At 50.5% G+C, this 21,503-nt stretch overlaps 2 protein-coding genes across 3 annotated transcripts in view; one reads left to right on the forward strand and one right to left on the reverse strand.

Annotated features, from left to right (window-relative positions):
- Positions 1–1,191: 1,191 nt before the first annotated feature.
- On the reverse strand, positions 1,192–6,130 carry NUDT22 (nudix hydrolase 22). The gene is given in 7 exon segments (XM_067544030.1): positions 1,192–2,463; positions 2,719–2,774; positions 2,777–2,811; positions 3,546–3,643; positions 3,721–3,828; positions 4,068–4,581; positions 6,031–6,130. Coding segments are annotated over 7 exon segments (939 nt in total). The 5' UTR covers positions 6,054–6,130; the 3' UTR covers positions 1,192–2,358.
- Positions 6,131–11,659: 5,529 nt separating this feature from the next.
- The window catches only part of DNAJC4 (DnaJ heat shock protein family (Hsp40) member C4), a 64,879-nt gene continuing 55,035 nt past the window's right edge, over positions 11,660–21,503 (forward strand). For both annotated transcript variants that reach the window (XM_067544031.1, XM_067544033.1), the window contains exon 1: positions 11,660–11,762. The gene's annotated coding sequence lies outside the window, so the exon portion shown is untranslated. The remainder of the gene's footprint in view (positions 11,763–21,503) is intronic.

The following is a 21,503-nucleotide window of genomic DNA, read 5'->3' on the forward strand; positions in this document are numbered from 1 at the left end:
TCCATCTCCTCCTCCATCTAATCTATCTGAGCCAGACAAGGTGGGTGAGGTAATATCGCTTTTGGACCAAGTGCAGATGGTGAAATACACAGTTTTCCAGCTCCCCGGGGCTCTTCTTCAGCTCACTATCTTTATACCCCGCCTGTCTGTCTGTCTGTCTGTCTCTCCATCCCGCCTTCCTTCTCTGCTCTGGCCGCAGTCCCAGCAGTGCTACGTGGTCACACACGGTGGCGCCCCACATCCACTTTGCAGGCCGCTCCAGGCTCTGCCTGCCAGCTTCTGGGTCCCCTGTTTGCAAAAGGGGTTTGACGGGCCAAGGTCCCGCTGTGGAAGGAAGCATCCCAGAGGCCAGCCCCACACTAAGCGGGGGCAGTGGGAGACAGGGAGAAGGGCAGGAAGAGGGGAGTGTCATGGGGGAGGTAAAACAGGAAAAATGGGGTGAAATTGAGAACAGGGAAACTGAGGCTAAGGGTGAGGTACCCCAGACTGCAATGCTGAGAGTCAGGACACCTGGGTTCTATCCCCAGTTCTGGGCAGGGAGTGGGGTCTAGAGGTTAAAGTTGGGGAGGGCGGGGACTTAGGGTAGCTGAGCCCATGACCGCAGCTATGGCAGCAGGGAGTGACTCAGTGGGTCATGTTGGCTCATGGCAGCACCTCCTGTCAGCCCAGGGCTGGTTCTTCTGGAGCCACCTTTCACCTCCTTGCTGCAATGGCCCATCCCCCAGCACCACCCACTGATAAGGACAGCTGGGGGAGGCCTTGACTCACACACCCTTGGCCAAGTTCATTCTACCCGCCAAGGCAGTTGAGAAGAACAAGATGGTGGATAATGAATGTTTAATATAAGCTCTGGATGGGGAGGGGATCCTAGTGGTTACAGCAGCAGGGCTGGGCATCAGGACATGTAGATTCTATTCCCAACTTTACCACCTCGCTGAGTGACATCGGGTGCATCCATCACCGTCTCTGTGCCTCAGTTTCCCACATGGTTGGGGCATAGAGGATTAATACAATTGGGTGGGAAGGCAGAGGGGACTTAAGACAGATGGGGTTGGGAGTAAGAATCTGTGCATAGTCTACGGACTCCCACAGGAAGGTCCCAGGCTGGGATGGTGTGAGAGAAGGCCGCACCTCAGGGCTTTAGCTGCTCCCCCCACTCAACTCCGATTATCCAGCTTATTGGCAGCTCGAACACAATTAACAAAGCCAGGATTCCAGGCCCCACCATCAAACTAGCCATTTACCCCCTCCCTGAGCTGATTATGGGCTAAGCTGACCTCAGGCCAGCCGAGACCAGGATTAACGTCCCCAGGGCACAGCTTCCCAGGATGCCTCTGGCTGACACCTCCAGCCATGAATGGGGCGTCCATAGTGTGCAGGGCCATCCCCATTCACTGCTCAGCTCTGTGACAGTGGAAAGAAGCTGCCCAGATCTAACCACTAGACCCCACTCCTCACCAAGCCAGTGATAGAACCCAGGTATTTTGACTCTCTCTTCTTGAGAGGTGTGTGTGGTCCAGTGATTAGAGCAGGGGATTGGGAATCAGGACTCCTGGTTTCTCTCCCTGGCTCTAGGAGGGGAGATTGTGCGGAGGCCTTTGTATGATCACCCTGAGGGAGCAGTGCTGTGTCCAGCCCTGGGGCTTGAGGCAGCTGGTCAAATTGGTGGCCCATTTGGGGTTGCCGCATGGTGAGACTGAACAATGGAGGTCAGAGAGCCAGGGGGAACCCAGTGTCCCCCATCCTCCTTAGCATGGGGATGGTGCCTCAGGCCCAGCAGTGTCTATGGGGTGCACCAGCCCCCCTGTGGGGCAGGGGTTTTGCCTTATGGCTTGTGTAGCCCTTGAGGAAGGGGCTAAAGCAACTGGGCTGTGTCCCCAAGCAAGGAAAGACCGCATGTCCTATCCCCAGTCAGCACCCCCTAGAGAGGAAAGGCCCCAGGTCCCACTCCACACACCCTTGAACCAGCCAGTGCCCTGTCCCCAGCCCTGCTAGCAGCTGCCCCAGATCATTCAGGTAGGAGGGTATGGAGAGGTGCTGCTGCCTCTTTCCAGGCTGGGCAAGCCCAGTGCATTCTGGGAAATGGGGTCATGCCAGAGGCTTAGCACCTGCCACTGCTGTCAAAGAATAAACTCTTTATTGGGAGATGGGTACTCAATAGCAATGGCTAAAACAGACAGAATCGGGCCCAGATGAGGGCAGGACCCTGCCCCTGGAGAGAATAATCTGGTTCTGCAGTGATGCTCCTCCTGCTGGCTTCAGGCTGGTGTGTGTGGGGAGCTTGTAGGACTCATTGACGCCCAGTTTGACGCAGAGAAGCCTCCACCATGGTCGTCTAGGGGGTCAGTCCCCTTCCGGTCATTGTCCCCCACCCTGCACCAGGGTATAGAGTCTGACAGCCCCTTTGGCAGACGGGCACAGCTCCCTCCACATTCCTCCAGTCTGTTCCAGAGTCAGGACGTCCTGCAGGGGAAGCACAGGGACACCACAGGATCAGTGCCAGGGAGCAGGGAGGCAGGGGACCTGCTGGCAGTACCCAGAGCTCATGTCCGACCCTCATCGACCACGGGAGCTGGGAGAGCAGGGACTCCCCCAGGACTCCTGGGTTCAAGTCCCAGGGCTAGGAGGGCAGTGGGTTCAAGTGGATTAGAGCAGGGGGACTGGGAGTCAGGACTCCTGGGTTCTATTCCCCGCTGCCAGGCTGTTCCCTTCCCTTACCTCTCTCTTGATAAAGATGATGCTGGTGGATTCCTGAGCTTCGGGCCCCCGATCTCGTATCTCTGCTTCACCTGCTCCGAGGTCAGGCTGCACCTGGGACATGGGGGGACTCCATTAGCAGAACAGAGACAACGGGGCTGAGGCCCAATGGCAGCTGTACCTGTTTATTCTCTGTCTCCATATGCAGCACAGCAGAAGGCTGGCCTTGTGGTTACACCACAGCATGGGCCTGGAACTCAGGACACCTGGGTTCTATTCCTGGCTCTGCCACTGACTCTCTGTGTGGCCTTGGGCAAGTCATTTGCATGCTATGTGCCTCGGTTTCCCCATCTGTAAAACGGAGATAATGAGCCTTCATTTGTCTAGTTAGAGTGTAAGCTCTGCAGGGCAGGTACTGTATCTCAGTGTGTGCCTGATATGATGGGGCCCCCAATCTCAGCCAGGGTCTATGCAGCCCCTGGCAGAATGTGGGGTCCTAATCTTGGCACTATATATACAATAATATAATTATTTTGGCTGGGGGGGGGAGGATACAGCTAGAGGAAGCCAGGGCCCCAGGATGTGGGGGGAGCTTGCACCTCAATTGCTGATTGGATCCATCCCATCAATCACCAGTTTCAGGGTTCCTCTAGTTTCTAGGTCCAACTAGCTTGGACATAGGTTTAAGCCAGCAGTTGAATCAATAGTGCCTGAGCCAGAACCACCAAACTGGACTTCTGGCGTAGCCCTCTAAGCGACCCTGGACCCCTGACATAGCTCCTGGGGCCCTCACTGTGCTCTAGCATAGCCCCCCAGAGCCTCCCTGTGCACTGAATCAGCCCCATTACCTGACATAGAACTCAGCGCTGGCCCGACCTGCGCTGGTCTGGTTCCGAGCGATGCCCAGCAGCACTGGCTGGCTTAGGGTGGGCAGCGGCAGGTTAACCTGTGGAGCAGGGAGGCAGGTTAGTGGGGGGCAGCGGAGCTCAGAGACGTCACCAGCCAACACTCCACATCTCTCACCTCATCTCGGATCTCTCGCAGGATGGAGGTGAAGAGTTCTTTGACAACCAGCTGTCTGGGGAGATCCTCAGAACGGATAGATTCTTCTGGGACGTCTCCCGCCACAGCCTGCAGCAGAGGAAAGAGCCACAGGTCAGCTAATGCAGCCACGTCTGGGGTGGAACACAGCAAGAGGGGTGGATGCCAGGAAGAAAGCACCCCTGCACTTACAGGGAGTCCAGGGGATGTGCAATGGGGGCAGGAGCTGGGGGTTAAGGGTTACCAGGGTGTGAGGGAACTGGCTGGTTCAGGGGGTTGGGAATGGGATCTGGGGCCTTTCCATTCTAGAGGCACTGGGTGGGACCCACCTGTGGCTCAGGATGCCCCCCCGGGATGTCTATGAGGCCAGGCGCCTCGCCCACCGTCAGGCTGCGCCGCAGAAAGACGAAGCAGTCATCGGCAGTTTGCACCATGGCGCCCACACCCAGCGGCTCCGCCAAATAGGCCTGGCTATCCCCAAAGTCCTGCTGCCCTTGCTGCTGGAGGTGCCTAGCTGTGCCTGCCCAGTTGGTGCCCAGGAAGTCCTTGTAGCAGGTGAGGCCCAGGCGGAAGATCAGGGAGCCCCCATCCAGGTGGGCTGAGTGCAGCCGGAACTTGGAGCCGTTGAAAAGCCAGGGGCTGTGGCGGCACCGGGCCTCCCAGACAGCGTCGATCCAGGCCTGGGCCCCAGGCAGCTGGCGCCGGTCGTAGGCTGGGGAGAGCTCGACCTGCACCTCTGTCTCCGCCAGGCCCTTCGGAGATGGGCACTGCAGCATGATGGAGATCTCAGGGTCCATGGTGCTTCCCTGTGCCCCCCGCCTCAGGACACCAGGCAAAGGGCATCTGGAGGGGAGAAAAAGATGAGGATCACTCAGCTTCTGTGCCAGGGTACCGCCCCCTGTCCTGGACAGCCAGCCTCCTGGGTGCCACGGCCCTCCCATTGTCATGGAGAACCAGCTCCCCACTGCCCCACAGAGCAAGCCTCATGGGCACTGCATGCCCCCTCACTGCCCTGGAGATCCAGACCCATGGATGGCACCCCCGCTCCTCCACTGCCAGAGAGAACTGGCCCCAGGGGCACTGAACCTCCCCCACTCCCCCAGAGATCTGGGCCCCACTGCCCTGGAGAGTTGGTTCCCTGGGCATTGTACCCCCCAGAGAGACAGCCCCATGGGCACCATGCCCCCACATTGCCCCAGAGAAATGGCCCCATGAGCACCACACACCTCTCTCCACCACCCCAAAGTGCTGGCCTTATGGACACTGCCTGCCATCCCCCACTGTCCTGGAGAGCAGGCTGTGTGGGCACTGCACACCTCCCCCATCCCACTGAGAAGCCCCTTGCCCCAGGAACTGAGTGCCCCAAGGCTGCCTGGTGCACAGAGATGGGGACTGGGCTTCAGCCACTTCCTATAGCAGCAGCGCTGCAGGCTCAGCCATTCCCTTTGACCAACAAAGGAGCCCTTGGGGGTGATGGGGTCATTAGGGGCGAGACCCCAAAGCTGCCAGTTAAAACTCCACATGCATACATACAGCTAAGGGGAGTGTACCGATGAGAGCAGGAGGCGGGGCTGGGAGCCAGAACACCTGGGTTCTATGCCCAGCTCTGGTAGGGAAGTGGGGGTCTAGTGGTTAGAGCTGGGGGGGGAGGCTGTGAGCCAGGCACCCCCTCTCCATTCTCTTAGCTGCCCACATACCGGACACCCCCACAGCCCACCCGGGTGGGGTGCTGCCGGCTGATCCCCGCCCAGCCCTACAGGGCTGACACCTTGGGAGGGGCACTGACGCCCCAGAGCACGCCGCTCCCCAGCCCGGCGCCGGCCCCCTTGCTCGCCGGTAACTACCTCCAGTGACAGTCCAGCTGAGTCCTGTCCGGCCCGCTCCGGCCCAGCCCCCGCCCCCTCCTTCCCGGAAGTCAGCTGCTGCCTCCGGCCGCGCTGATTGGCTCAAGGTGGCTCTAGCGTCCTGCCGCCGGCCGGCCTGGCTGTGCCACCCTCTGGCTCCAGTGCCCGGCTGGGTGAGTCACGTCCCTGCCCGGCTGGATGGCTCCAGCCCCAGCTGGGTGGTTTGAGCTCCCTGCCCATTCTGCCATCCATGGCTCTGGCACCTGCCTAGGTGGCTCCAGGTCCCCGCCAGCTGTGCGTCCTCCCACACCACTTTAGGAGGAGCAGTTCAGGCCCCAGGGGGTTCCAATGGGCAGGAGTGACACGGGCATGGGATGTGGAGCCAAAACGTGGACTGTGTGACCCCTTTTTCTCTCCCCCTCCCCACCGCGAGAGGGGTTGTACCCACCCGCTGGCAGAAATCCGAGGCATTTGAATGTCTTACAGGGTTGGCAATGCTTGTCATGCCAATGGAGCACCATGTGAATGAACTGCGGGAGGAGAGTGGGGTCTAGTGTGTTGAAACAGGGGGGGCAGGGTGCCTGGGTTCTATCCCCAGCTATGGGAGAGGCGTGGGGTCTAGTGGGATAGAGCGAGGTGGGAGGGGTTCAGGACTCTCCAGCCCTCTCCCACTCTATAACACTCATTAGCAGTTCCCTTCTGTCCCGCACCCCCAGTCAAAGGGCCTGGTGTGTGTTTCCCACTGTGATTAACGCTAATTAGTACCAATTACAAATCAGATTAGACACAGTTTCTCAGGGGGCAAATCTCTAATGAATGGAGCCATTGGAAACTTGGGGAATGGGACTTGTGCGCATGCGTGGGCATGCACAACCCCCCCCACAGTTGACAAAAGAACCTAGGAGTTCTGTCTCCTAGCCCTCCTGCTCTAATCACTAGACCCTGCTCCCCTCCCAAAGCTGGGTATAGAACCCAGGAGTCCTGACTACCCAGCTCTTCAATAGAAAAGTATTTAATGGTCAGAGTTGGGATAGTGGGATCCAGAACTCAGGTTGTATTCTAGACTGTGGTCCAGAGCAGGGGGGATGGGAATCAGGATTGCTGGATTCTATCCCCACTCTGGGAGGGGAATGGGGTCTTGCGGTTGGAAGGTGCTCTCTGAGTCATCCTGCACTCTGGGCATATTTCTGCCACATCCTCGCCATGGGGGCAAGGACTGTGAAACCCTGCCCCCAATGTCCATCCTGGGGTGGGTGGGGTGAGAAAGTGGGGGCAGAGCTGAGTCCATCATCTATTCTCCCTACTCCCCCCATCTCCTTTGGTGTTGGGTCCACACAACCAAGAGACCTACATCTCTCTCTCCCTCCCACCCCATACACAGCGGGACTCCTGGGTCTTAATCCTGGCTCTGCCAGCAGCTTTGGGCAAGTGGTTCCCCTCCAGTGATGTGTGTGCATGGCTGGGGGGATGGATCGTGGTGAGAGCTTCAAAGCTCCTAGATGGCAAGAAACCCCAGTCCTCTCCCCCATGCATTTATTAACCTCTCTGTCACATTGTGGAGGGCCAGTTCCCCGCACTGTGTGGCATAACTGTCCCACTCCCCTGGCAACGGGGCTCCCACAGCGTCACTTCCGCTTGCCAGCCCTGACTGGGCTCATTGTCGGGGAGCTATTGGCCAGGGAACACGGGGGACATTGTCCCCCAGGATAGGATGAGGTCATTGCAGCCATGCTGACAAAAGGGGGATTGTTGCCAGCAGTCTTATGCCCCCCTGCCCCCATTCCCACATCATTGAAGCTGACAGAGAGCCCCAGATCTGCTTAGCTGCTGCCTCCCCCACTTAGGGTCCCTGAGCTGGCTTTAAGCTGCTTTGCCTGGGCATTTTGCCTCACGTCAGCCATTGAATGGGCACACGCTGGGCATGGCAAGTCCCTTGGGAACGCAGGCCTTCACATCCATTAAATCAGTTATCAACGTAGTTCTTTAAAATGCAGAGGAGAGGAATGACGGTGGTGTGGTTAAGATGCTGCATTGGGGCACAGGACATTTGGGCTCAATATCCATCTCTGCCACAAACTACCTATGTGACCCTGGGCTTTTGGTCAAGATCCACAAAGGGACTTAGGTGTCTGTCTGCCTCCATAAGTGCCCAAGTTCAATACTGAAGTGCCACTGACAGTCACAAAAGCCCCACTCAGAAGCTACTTACCCCGTAGACAGCCACCAAGTCCTTATGTCACCCCACAGCTACTGAGCTGCTCAGAGCCCTGGTTCATTTCTAAACTGCAGCAGGATTCTCAAACTAACCGTTTCCCTGAGCAGGGTCTGAGCCAGCAGACATGCTCAGAGCACACCTATCAGGCAGTGTGTGTGTGTGTGTGTATGATAGCCAGTAGCTCAGTGGTCAGTCCACTCACCTGATGTATAGCACACTCAAATGCAATTTGGTCTCCCACAGCCCAGGAAACTGCCCTGACCACGGGACAATAGGTAGGCTTGGAAGGACTAGATTTTGATCAGGTAATATTGGTAGACATCCATTTCACCTACACACTCAAACTGATGAAAAAATATTTCCATTGATAACTGCAATGTACAGAAAGGCAAAGTAAGAAATTCTGCTTGAGAGCTTAATAGTTTGATTTAAGAATATTTGCTTGGTATATTTGGACAGGGTGATTTTGACAATTTGTGTTTTAACCGTTATAAAGCTTTAACTTTTTGAATCCCAATGGTTACTGCCATTAAATAACTATTGTCTGACCCCCCACCATTTTCTGACCCTCACCCATAATTTCCTGCAACTGTGAACATTAACATTGATTTTTTAAAAGCTTACAGATAAACATGGATATTATCTGTCAAAAAAATATATATATACACACTACATATGCAAAAATTGCACTCTGCCATGCCCAGCTCTAGGGTACTCTTAGATGAGGCTCTTTCTCTTGTTCTCTTCTGTTCAAACTGTTCCCCTTTGAATAAATAATTAAATATTTATTGGAGCAGGGACCTAAACCTGCCTCATCCCAGGGGAGTGTCTTCACCACTAGGATGGGGTTTCTGTAGTTTTACACAAGAAAGGAATATCCTGGCTTAGGTGCCTGACTCCAGGAGAGCATTCACGGTAATGTAAGTTAGGTGCCTAAGTCCCTTTGTGAATACGGTCCTTAAGCTCCCCCCTTTTCTGCGCATTTCACTCCTAGCTAACTTAGATGGATCCCTGCTGAGCTTGTTGGCTTCTGAGAATCCATCCTGGGCGCTTAACTTTCCCCATACAGTGCATGGGGAGCCTGGATACCTAACTCATGGCTCGAGAAGCCACTTGGCAACAGGGCACCTAGGAGTTAGGCATTGCAACCCTCAGCATAGCAATGCATATGTCCCTTTTTGGATCTAGCCCTTCAGTCTCTCTGTGCTTCCATTTCCCCATCTGTAAAATGGGGATAATAATCCTTCCTTTGTGCTATATAGACTGGAAACACTTTGGGGCAGGGATGGATTCTCACTCTGCGTCTGTGCAGTGCATGGCAGAATCAGGCACTAGTCTTGACCTGGGTCTATGTAGCACGTGGCACAGTGAGGCTCTGATCTTGGCCAGGTTCTGTGCCATGCCATGGCACAATTATCTTGTTTCAGTCCATGCAGCACCCACCACAACGAGGGCCTGATCTCAGTCAGGGTCTGCGCAGCATCCACAGAGCCATGGTCTCAGATGGGGCCTCTAGCTGCTACCATCACACAAGCAGTACCAAAGATGTTTAGTTTTAATTTGAAGCCAAGAACTGAGCCAGCTTTAAAAGAGCAATGGGTTATTTGTAGGGCTCATCACAACCTCCAGCATTCTCGCAGTGAATAGTTTTACACGAGGACTGGAAGGAAGATAAACCCTCGCGCTTCAGGGTTTAAGCCAGTCTCCATTAAGGGTTGGATCAAACCTTCATAAGAGCAGATTACTCCATATCTGCCCACTGTGGGGTCTTTCACCTTCCTCTGAATCACCTGGTTCTGGCCTGTCAGAGACAGGACACTGGACTAAGTGGACTGTGACTCTGATCCAGTCTGGCAATTCCCATGTTTCCTACAGCTATGGGTTAGGTCAGTGAAAGCTTGTTCAAACCAGTGGATATAACCACTGCCTTTCATTTGGGACCAATGTAAAAATTGTTGCACTCCTTTCCAGGTGGCTGAAACAGAGGTCAGGAAGGAATTTTACCCCCATGCACAATTGGCCTGATGTGTTCTCAGTTTGTTTGGCTTTTTTTTTTTTTTTCCTTCCTCTGAAGCATCAGGGATTGGACACGGGACACCTGAGAGGGCAGACCAGGTTCTGAGGTGGTCCAGAATCCAGTTAATCCTCGGTCTAGCTGTCTGGCTTCTATGTCTTACTCAGGGTCCAACTGATCACCATAGGGGCCTCCACTCAAACCACAGGCATATGTCACTGCCCAAAACAAAGGCACATGTGCGTGGGATGTTTGATGGGTATCATTTTAGCAGAAGTGTGCATGAGAGAGAGCAGCTGTGAAGAAGCAGAAAGCCAGGGGCACAGCCTGGACAAACAGGGAGAAAAGCTTAGAGTGAGTGAGATATTTTCAGGCTGATTGCTGCCTGAAAGAGGCTTGGGACTGTGAGCAAAGAAACTCTCTTGTTTGATTCCTCTGGTCTTCAGGGAAACAGGTCTTTGTACAATCTTTGTAAACAAACAGGATTTCACCAAAGATACCTGACTCCATTATCAATTTCTCCTCCAAACCAGAGCTGGGCAAATAACTGATTTTCTGGTTTGCTGCCCATTCTGAAAAATTGAAGAAAATGGGTTAACCCAAACTGAAATTTTTTCAAATTTGTCAGAGTATCAAAAAGTTGAAAAAAAATCCTGTTTCAGTTCAAACTGTTTAGTTTCCAAACTTTTTAATGTGTTTTCTGAATTTTGTTAAAATAAAAATCAAAGTAAATTTTGAAAGGACAGTTCATTTTGAATTAAAAAAAACTAAAATCTTTCCTTTTACAAATTATGAAACATTTTGGATTTTTTTAAAACCAAATCAATCTGACATATTTACAAAATTTTTAAGTTGACCCAAATCTGCATTTTTTGGCCCAACAGTTTGGCTGAAAAATGTTGCTCAGCTTCAATCCTAACCAACTCTACCCTGAATTTGGGCTAGGAAGGGGTAATGCTACATTACACTCTATGCATACAGGCACACAGCTGAATTCCCTGGCATCCGCACATTGCCGCTTCCCTCTGGTGCACCATCACTGAGGCCAGGGCAGCGCATGGTACAAAGAGGTGTTCTGTTGCCCAGTGAATGCTACTAGCAGAGGGGAGCAGCCATGCAGGAAAGGGGGCCTGGTGGGGAAACAGAGGTTGATTTAACAGCCTTTGCCATTAGTGTTTGTTCCATGCTGTGGATCCTGAATGAAGGTGGCATGGTGGAAGCGGTCGCAGCAGCTGAGTGGGAGGGAGGGAGGGCTTCAGCAGGCCAGAGAATTGCAAGAACAGTGGTGGGGATCATGGGAACCTTGTTAGTGCAGGCGGGGAGCTGAAATCTGCATTTCAGCCCATATCCCCTCAGAGCTGGTCCTGAAAATCTGTCTTGGGGGCTGGGCAGGAGGAGTTAGGCAGCAGGCATCAGAGGAGCCCAATTTCAGAAATTTACAGACTCCTGCTGCTTTACAATGGACAGCAAGTCAGCGATGGGTGGGGACAGAACCCAGGCGTCCTGGCAGCCAGCCCCCCCTGCTCTAACCCCTTCACCGCACTGCCCTCCCAGAGCTGGGACAGAACCAGAAGCGGCCTGGCTTTGCCCGATCCGCAGAGGCGCCGCTGTCCCGGGCTTAGTGCTCGGAGAGAAGGGGCCGCTGGCGCGGGCAGCTGCTACCAGGGCAGCCCGGGCCAAGGGTTCCCAGCAGCGACTTTGACAGTCCGCCGCCTCCGACCGCGCGTGCGTAGCCGAGCCGCTGCGCGGGCTGCAGCCGTGCAGTGTAGTGGGCGTGGCTGGGGACGTGGCCCTGGAGGCCGGGGAGGGGAGAGGTGCCCGGACGTCGCCACGCCCCCCGGAGGGCGGGGCAGGGAAGTGCCCGCCCACTCAAGCTGGCTGACGTAACGTGACCCTGGGTCCCCTGCTGCGGGAGGACAGAAGCAGGAAAATGGCGGCCGGAGCCTAGAGTGTGAGTCTCCATGGGAACCGGTCTCCCCGCCCTGTGCAGGCCCTGCCCGGGCTCCTTTGCCCTCTCCTGAATCTCTCCGTCCCGCGCCAGCCCGGCCCCTCGCTCCCTGCTGGATTTGTCCCCATCTTTTATCCCTGGGGGCCTGCACTGCTGCCCCGCTGCAGCTTGTGACACTAGTGATACCCCGCATAACTGCTCCCCTGCTGCATCTCTCCCTTCCCTCCATGGCAACTCCCCCCACTATTGCACTCACCCCTGTAGCACCTGCACTCCCTCCCCCCCACTATTCCCCTGTATCTGCCCCACTATCACCCATTCTGCCTGCAGCACCTTCTCCTCCCCCACACTACTACACCCTCTCCTGTGGCACCTGCACCCCCACTGTCACCGATTCCACCTCCAGCATCTATCCTCCCCCACAATGTTGCACCCGCCCCCTGCTGCATCATTTCCCCCCACTTCTGAGTGCACCTCTATCCCCAGAGCCCTTTCTCTGGCAGGGCATGTCCCTTACTGGCTGGCTCAGGCCTGTGTGTAGCAGAGTTATTGGCTCACACCCTATGATTTACCCCCTGTTCCCAATTGGCTGGTGAAACCCAAAGTGATTTAATGGAAAAGGGTCTTTCAATTTAGGGGGCCCAGGAGTATACACCTGGGGACACACCTGGGGGCTGGGTTTGAGCCCTGATCACTCAGAAGTCCAGGGGATCTGTGGCTGCTCAGAACCTCTGGGCATCTTGAGTCAGGCACCAAAAATCTCCAGCCACCTTTGAGAATTTGATCTTTAATTTCCTTCTGACCATTTATTATTACATGTATTACAATAGTGCCTAGAGGCCCTGACACGTGCTGGACGGAGACTGGGGCGCCCATTGTACCAGGCATTGTGCAGACCTGACTAAGACTGGGGCCCCCATTGTACCAGGCATCATGCAGACCTGACTAAGACTGGGGCCCTCATTGTGCCAGGTGCTGCACAGACCCCAAGCAAGATCAGGCCCCACATTGTGCCGAGTGCTGCACAGACACACAGGGAAAGACAGTGCATGCCCCAAAGTGCTTATAGTCTAAATAGAGAGGAAAGATCATCCTCACTTTTATAGATGGGGAAACTAAGGCCCAGAGAGACTGAATTACTTGCCCACATAGGGAGTCCAATGACAGAGCCAGGAATTGAGCCCAGATCCAGTGCTTGAACATTGGGCAAGTCACTTCCCCTGTCTTTGCCTCAGATTTCCCATATGGAAAGAGGGGATAGTGATGCTGACCTCCTTTGTAAAGTGCTTTGAGATCTATTGTTGAAAAGTGCTAGATAAGAGCTAGGGATTATTATTTAGCACAAGACCATCCAATGTTTAAATGATTTAAATATTTCCTTTAACAGTCTTCCCTCTTATAAATTATTTGTATTGTGACCTGAATCAGGATCAGAGCCATGTGAACAGCATTCTTTATGGGTGGGAGGCTGATCAGGTGTGTGTGGATATTTCCCCAAATAATCTGTTTCTGTTTGATTATGTTGTGGGTTTTTTTAATGCCACAAAGACATTTCTTACTGGGTTTTGTAAAACTTCTTTAAAAGTTTAAATAAACCTCTGAATTTGGGCCTTAAACTCAGGGAACATTAAGTTAAATCCAGGTGTGGAGTGGAGTTTGTCATTGGGTCAAATTAGCCTTGGTTATGCCTCCACAGCTTGCAGAGGAGGGCTCCTAGGCTGATCAGGGGGTGGAAAACTGATCTAATGAGAGGAGACTGAAAGAGTTTGTCTTGTTTAGCCTTGCCAGATGAAGGCTTAGAGGGGATCTGGTTGCTCTCTATAAATACATTGGTGGGGGATGACCCCAGGGGGGAAGAAGAGCTATTGAAGCTAAAGGACAACGGATAAAAACAGGGATAAATTGGTCAGGAATAAATTTTAGCTGGAAATGAGAAGAAGATTTGTACCCATCAGAGGAGGGATTTCTGGAGTAGCCTCCCCATAGGAGCAGTGGGAGGCAAACAACCCAGCTCATTTGAGAATGGAATTTGATAACTTTATGTGTGGAATTATGTGATGGTGTTCCCTGCAGTAGCCACAACTGGACTCAATGACCTCACAGTTCCCAGACTGAAGGCTAAGAATCAGATTTTTAAAGAGATTTAGGTATTTAAAGATGCAGATAGGCCCCCTGGTGGGTTATTCAGATCTGCCTAGGTGGTAAAACTGGGAGATGGATTAGACTCTTCCAGCATGTGAGCTAACACTTTGTAATGTCATCCCTTTTATCCTAGTGCAGCAAGGCCTTGGTGTGAGGTATTCCAGGAGACAGTGTGATCTAGTGGATAGCGCACTGGACTTGGACTCAGGATACCAGTGTTCTATTCCTAGCTCTGCCATTGGCCAGCTGGATCATCTTGGGCAAGTCATTTTACTTCTCTGTGCTTCAGTTTCCCCATCTGTAAAATGGTGAGAATGATACTGAAGTTTTGTAAAGCACTTTGAGCTCTACAGAATAAAGGTGCTATAGAAGAGCTAAGGGTTATTAGTAATATCAGCTATTCTGTATAAAGCAGTATACCTGGGGCTGGAACCATATCATATGACGGTTTCTTGTTTCATCACCTATAATATGCTGGCTTCAATGAACCTGCACCGTTTTACACCAGCTGATGAACTGGCCTTTAGTGACTGGACTTTTGAGGGCATTTCTGAGCCAAGGGGCAGCCAAAGCCCATTAACAGAACTATGCCATGGTGGGAGTTTTTTCCTTTAAGCATCAGTTTTTGGGTATTTTTAAGGGGTCTGGGGAAAATGTCACCGATTAAAAGTGTTAATATTTGTGTGAGTGAAACAAATAGATAATGTTATTTCTTTTGACAGTGGCTCTCAGCATGTGGAAGCCATTATATCACTATTCTTTTCATATTTGAAATAAATTGCCCTTTGAGGGAGGTGTTTTTTGCTAGTGGAGGCTGATACAGAAAATATCCTGATTGTGGCTTGCCTAAAACACAGCTGAAAGGGAGGTGTGGGAGAAGAAACCTAAACCATAGAGCAACTGGGCATTCAATGAGTCTGAGTCTGTGAAACACTGAGCACCCTCAGCTCTTTGGGACATATGTAAGAGCCCAGCATCTTTCAGCATATTGTATAAACAGGAGAGTAGTGAATAGGAGCAAGGAAGTTATTTTACATCTGAATATGGCATTGAGGAGACCCATACCGTGTCCAGTTCTGGTGTCCATGTTTTAAAAGGGAGAAACTGGAGAGGGTGCAGAGAAGAGGCACAAAAACGATTTGAGGAAAAAATTGCCTGCAGAGACTTAGAGCTCAGTGTGTTTAATTTTTCAAAAGGAAAATAGTGAGGTGACTTGATTACGGTGTGTAAGTACCTTCACGGGGAGAGAATCCTGGATACTAAAGGGGCCTTTAGGAGAGAGAGACAGAACAAGAACTAATGGCTAGAAGTTAAAGCCAGACGCATCCAAATTATAAATAAAGCACAATTTTGTTTAAACTGAAAGGGTGGCTAACCATTGGAATAAACTCCCAAGGAAAGTAGTGGATTCTCCATCTCAAATCCAGATTGGAGGCCTTACTGGAAGATGCTTTAGTCAAACACAAGTGATTGGGCTCAATACACAAGTATAACAATGGAATTCTCTGTCCTGTGCTATACAGGAGGTCAGAGTAGAGCCTTGTCTTGCTGGTAGAGCTGTACTGGCAAACCCTCCTCATGTAGAAGCAGTTTATACCGGAAAATAAATCTTTTTGCCAATATAGTTTATACCAGTTCCCTGACTGAAATAATCTATTTGATTTGTTGGGGAAGAGTCAACATGGTTTTTGTAAAGGGAAATCATGTTTCACCAATATACTAGAATTCTTTGAGGGGTTCAACAAACGTGGACGAGGGTGATCCAGTGGATATTGTGTACTTGGATTTGCAGAAAGCCTTTGACGGGGTCCCTCACCAAAGGCGCTTAAGAAAAGTAAGCAGTCGTGGGATAAGAGGGAAGGTCCTCTCCAGGACCAGTAACTAATTGAAAGACGGGAAACAAAGGGTAGGAATAAATGGTCAGTTTTCAGAATGGAGAGAGGTAAATAGCAGTGTCCCTCAGGGATCTGTACTGAGACCAGTGCTATTCAACATATTCATAAATGATCTGGAAAAAGGGGTAAACAGTGAGATGGCAAAATTTGCAGATGATACAAAGCTACTCAAGATATTTAAATCCAAAGCAAACTGCAAAGAGTTACAAAGGGATCTCACAACACGGTGACCAGGCAACAAAATGGCAGGTATATAAAGGGCGGGGCATAGACCAGGGATGTCAAACATCCGGCCTGCGGGACAGATACGACCCGCCAACCTTTTTGGTCTGGCCCCTGGTGGCAGTGTGCTGCTGTGACATCTCACGGTGTTGTACTCTCTGGCGGCGTTGCATGCTGCCGCCAGAGGATACAACGCCGCGAGATCTCGCAGCAGCATGCGCTGCCACCAGAAAGTACAACGCCGCGAGATCTCGCAGCAGCATGCGCTGCCACCAGAGAGTACGACGCCATGAGATCTCGCAGCAGCATGCGCTGCCACCAGAGAGTACGACGCCATGAGATCTCGCGGCGTTGCGTGCTGCCACGAGTTCTGTGTACTCTGGCGGCAGCAAGCGGAGCGCTGTATGCACGAGACACAGCGCTCCAAAAGTGCCTAGTATTTCGATTTATGGTATGTATGGCCCACTTGAAGTACATTTAATTCAAATCTGGCCCACCATAGCAAATGAGTTTGACACCCCTGGCGTAGACATATAAGAATGAAGTGAGGTGAGAGCCCAGCTGTGATATTGTGAACCTTGTTTTATTGTGTAATTGTGAAAGTGCACTTGTGTTTTAAGACTTGAAGAGTGTAAGTAGCGACTAATAAAGGACATATTTAATGAGATGCCAGCAACCTTTTGAACTAAAGGACTGAGGTTAACATTTTAAGGCTGTCACCTACTGTGACACTATTTAATATTGGTCCATCCAATGTTGAGGTACAGTTCAGTTTCTTGATGTTAGTATATTTGTTATTCTTACAATTTTTTTCCATTTGCATATATATGACATAAATAAATACAGATTGACAGATCCTAGCATGCAAATTTATCATCTTTCATGACAGGGATAAATCATTCAGGCAAATTGTGCATCAAAATAATGAAATGGGTTACAAATGCAATAAAAATAAGGTATTTAAAAGCTTAACAAATGTGGGGAGACAGGGCTGGCCCTGTTTGTGCTGATTTTCTTAAGGGAAGGGAATAAACTATACTGGTATAAGGCACCTTTATCCCAGTATCGCTGTGTCCACTCTAGGGGTTGGATCATTATCACTGCATCAGTTAGCAAAATCACCCTCTTAACCAACAGTGATATTGGTACAAATCAGTGTGTAGATCAGGAGTCCCTGACTTTGATTTGGACCCAATTGTGCTAGGTATTGTACATACACATATCAACAGTTTATCTAAATGAAAAGTTGTTCTGATTTAACTTAAGATACAATGTTAAACCAAAGCAAAAATCCACAGGGGCACTTTAATTTTTGGTTTAAAAGAGGTGTATTTTGGTTTAGTATAGGGGTACAGTTTTAAAAAATGTCTGAGTCCCATTTTCAAAAGTGACTTAGGAGCCAAATCACATTGAAAGTCACTGAGAACTTATTTACCTGTGGAAATTGACCAACGTAGCTGTACAAAGCACTATGCAGAACTCCCTGTGTAGACAATCAAACTGGGTCTGAATAGGGACTTGGAATGGTTATCTCATTACAAGAAGTAATTGTCACTGTTCACACATTCTTACCTTCTAATCAATGGTTGTGAATAGGTCTCATCTACCCTACCTGAATGGACTTTGCTAACACCTACCCTCCCCATTGTTGTTCCTTACTGTTGGATGTATATATATATATATATACCCCCATCTGATTTATATTTCTTGCATCTGACGAAGTGGGTTACAGCCCATGAAAGCTTATGCCTGCAGAAATTAAATTTGTTAGTCTTTAAAGTGTTACAGGACTCTCGTTGTTTTTGCTGTATACAGACTAACATGGCTACCCCTCTGGAACTTGTTCTAGAATAGAGTGTCCACATGGGGGAGTTATATTGGCATAACTAGTATAGTGAAATAATTATTCTTCTATAACTATGCTGGGAAATTTCCCTGTATAGCTAAGCCCTTATTACCTTCATAGGGAGAAAATCCCAGGTACAAAAGGCCTTTTTAACTTAACGGAGAAAGGCAGAACGAGAACCAATGGGTGGAAGTTAAAACCAGACACATTCCAATTAGAAATAAGACACCAGTGTTTAACAGTGGGAGTGATTAACCATTGGAACAAACTCAGGAGGGAAGTGGTGGATTCTCTATTTTTTTATGTTTGCAATTGCTGACTCTCTGTCTTTCTGGAAGATCCCTTAGTCAAACACAAGTTATTGTGCTCAATACAGGGGTAACTGGATGAAATTCTCTGGCCTATGCTACACAGTAGGTCAGACTAGATGATCTAATAGTCCCTTCTTTTATTCTTCTTCAGATTTGTTGGAAATTCTGATCTAAAACTGGGAATCCAGCTGTACCAGGCAGCTGGATGGGCATGTAAAGAGGCATTTTACCCCAGCCTTGCAACAGAGGGGTCAGCCTGTGCTCCCATTCCCTGCAAGCGTGACTGCTATCCTCCTGGGCTACATGTAGATTGAACCAGGCCTCCAGAATTCAAAGTGTGAGCCGAAGAGCAAAGGCTCTGTAGCTGGAATGGGAACAGACTTGTGCCAACCCACCAGCTAGTGGGTTAGTCAAACGTCTGTGTCCCAGCTGTGGGCAGAGAGCAGCAGGCTTTTTGTTAGCATTCCACCTGCTTTGCAGGGACTTTGATGAATGGGACGGAAGATTACCCACTAGCTTGCCTAAGTGCCGGCTGTGTCCTCTGCAAAAATGATGCAGTGTTTTGTCTGACAGCAAAGCCTCATCAGAGCATGAGAGAGGCTTTGCTGCAGCTACCATACCATGCAGTGCACTGCCGAGGCAAGGGGCTGGGACTGTGTTCTTTTTATCTTGTGCTGGAATGATGCCACTGCTCTAAAGCAGCTTCTTGAGCTGGGACTTCTGGGTTCTGTTTCTGACCCTGGGAGGAAATATTGCCTAATGGTTAAAGCAAGGCCCTGTGAGCCAGTTCTGTTCTTAACTCTGATAGAGAGCAGTGTGTGGTGGTTAGGGAGTGGGCTACAGGCACCAGGACTCCTGGGCTCTCTTTCTGGCTCCAGTGATTAGAGCAGTTCTTTTCCCAGCTCTCTTCTTGATTTGCACTTTGACCTTGTTTTAGACACTTATTGTTGTCCAAATCTCTGATTCAGGTCCCACGTGCGTGAAAAATGGATAATAAATGTCTGTCATTAGGAAGCAGTGTTGCCTAGTGGATAAAGTACTGGATTGGGTCCTGGGAGACTTTGGTTCTGTTCCCGTTCTGTCATTGGCCTGCTGGGTGTCCTTGGACAAGTCACATCCTCCTCTGTGCCTCAATTTCCCCATCTGTAAAAGGGGATAATAATACTGCTTTTTTTTGTAAAGCGCTTTGAGATCTGTTAATGAAAAGCATTAGATGAGAGCTGGGGATTATCATCATCCCCACAAAGCATAATGAATGAATGCTGGGACAGTTTTTTAAGATCCTTGATTGGAAGTCACCAGAGAAGGGCTAAGGACCATTAAAGATGGGTTGAATCCAGATCAAACTCCTCTCAGATTAGATACAGCGGCACCTTGCCTTTACAATGGCATCTTTAAAATGGGAATGCTACAGCATATGAAAGTTCCTGGTGCTGTGACGCGGCTCTAGCCAAAGCGCTAGGGAAGTAACCTTGTGAGTGTAGTGTCATCCCAAATCCATTGTCACCAGTCTCTGTTACTTTTGGCAACAGTGCTATCCAGGTGTTAGAATAATAGGAATAGCCACAGTGGATCAGACTGGAGATATGTCTTGCCAAGTATCCTGTCCTCTGCAGTAGCCGGTACCATAAGCTTCAGAGAAAGATGCAAGAAGTTGGGAATAATCCACCCCCCTCCCACTGAGAAAATTCCTTCCTAACCCTTGTCAGCTAGAGGTCAGCTTACACCTGAAATTTGAGAGTGAGGATTGTATTATGGGCTCAGATTCAGAAGCTCTGCCACTGACTCCCCTTGTGACCTTGGGCAAATCACATCCCTGCTCCGTACCTCAGTTTCCCATCTGTAAAATGAGATGTATGACCCTGATTTCCTTTGTAAAGCACTTAGATAATGCTCCTGCAGCTCTGAAAGAGCTATGTGTTGGTCTTATTATTCTAAGTCTTTCTAAAGGAAGGATGGCTTTTTTAACTGGATGGGATTTAGGACACCTGGGTTCTATTCCTAACTCTCCCTGGGAAGGGAAGTGCTTTTGTAGCTACGGCATTGGACTGGGACTCACAAGATCTGGATTCAATTCCCGGTTTTACCACAGATTCTGTAGGACAAGTCATTCCCCCTCTCTCTTGTCTCAGTTTCCCTATCTGTAAAATGGGGAGAATGGTACTTTCCTACTTCACGGGCCAGGGGAGTTGTGAGGGCAAATCCATGAGTGACTGTGAGATGTCTAGAGATGATGGTGAAGGGCCCACATGAGTAGGTAGACAGAACCTGAAGGGAATGCCAGTCAATTGTAACTGTTCTCATTGTTATTTATAATGTCTATTGTGGTCGTGCCATGGACCTGGACCTCATTGCACTAGGCACTGTACAGATACAGATCAAAAAGCCTCATCCCTCCTTGCTTTACGATAGGTCCAGTAGCAGTCATCGGGCTCTTTACATGAGTGGGTTGTGACGTCTCAAAGTCGTAAGTACCTGCCCTTTGGAAACTCCATGCCTGGCATCTTCCCTCTGTTTGTTTTTGACACGGCTAATGGTGCAGAATGATTTAGCGGGCTCTGTGCTGTAACCAGCCAGATGGTGTTTTTGCTAACTGCACAAATAAACACGTCAGACTGTTGAGTAGGCGAAAAGGGGAATGACTCCCTCCCCCCCCCAACCGCCCCCCGGCATTTACCCAAAGGCTGGATCGCAGGCCCAGCGCTTCTGCAAACATGTCTGGATAAAATGCCAAGTGCAGGTGTCCTGCCAATTATGTGGCGAGAGGCAGTGTTTTGTGGTGCCCACTGGAGGGGACAAGGGATGGTTATCAAATGAAAGGCACTTGGTGTTTTCCAATGGGATTCTCGTATACCCCATGCAGTTATTTACGGCAGGGCAAAGCAGGGTGTAAATCACTGCCCGCTCAGACTGGGTGTTCTTCTTGCCTTAGTTTCATTGGGTACATCAACACAGCAATTAAACAGCAGCAGCTGGTCTGGGTCCACTGATGGGCTCGCAAGGTTCAGTCTGTGGGGCTGTAAAATTCCTGTGTTGATGTTCAGGTTCACGCTGGAGTCCACCTCAGAGCCCGGGCACCAGCCCAAACCCGAATGTCTACACAACAGCTTTTAGTCCTGCAAGCCCGAGTCAGTGGACTAGGGCCAGCCGTGGCCATGCCATGGGTCTTTTATTCCAGTGGAGATGTACCCATAGATTTCAAGGCCAGAAGGGCCCACTGTGATCATCTAGTCTGACCTCCTGTATAACACAGGCCATAGGATTAATTCCTGTTTGAATTAGAACAGATCTAGAGCACAGTGTAAGGGAGTGTGCAAAGTGCAGGGTA

Source organism: Emydura macquarii, unplaced genomic scaffold, assembly GCF_026122565.2.
Source record: "Emydura macquarii macquarii isolate MOO-44397 ecotype Brisbane River unplaced genomic scaffold, CSIRO-AGI_Emac_v2 contig_968, whole genome shotgun sequence".
NCBI classification, from domain to species: Eukaryota; Metazoa; Chordata; order Testudines; family Chelidae; genus Emydura; species Emydura macquarii.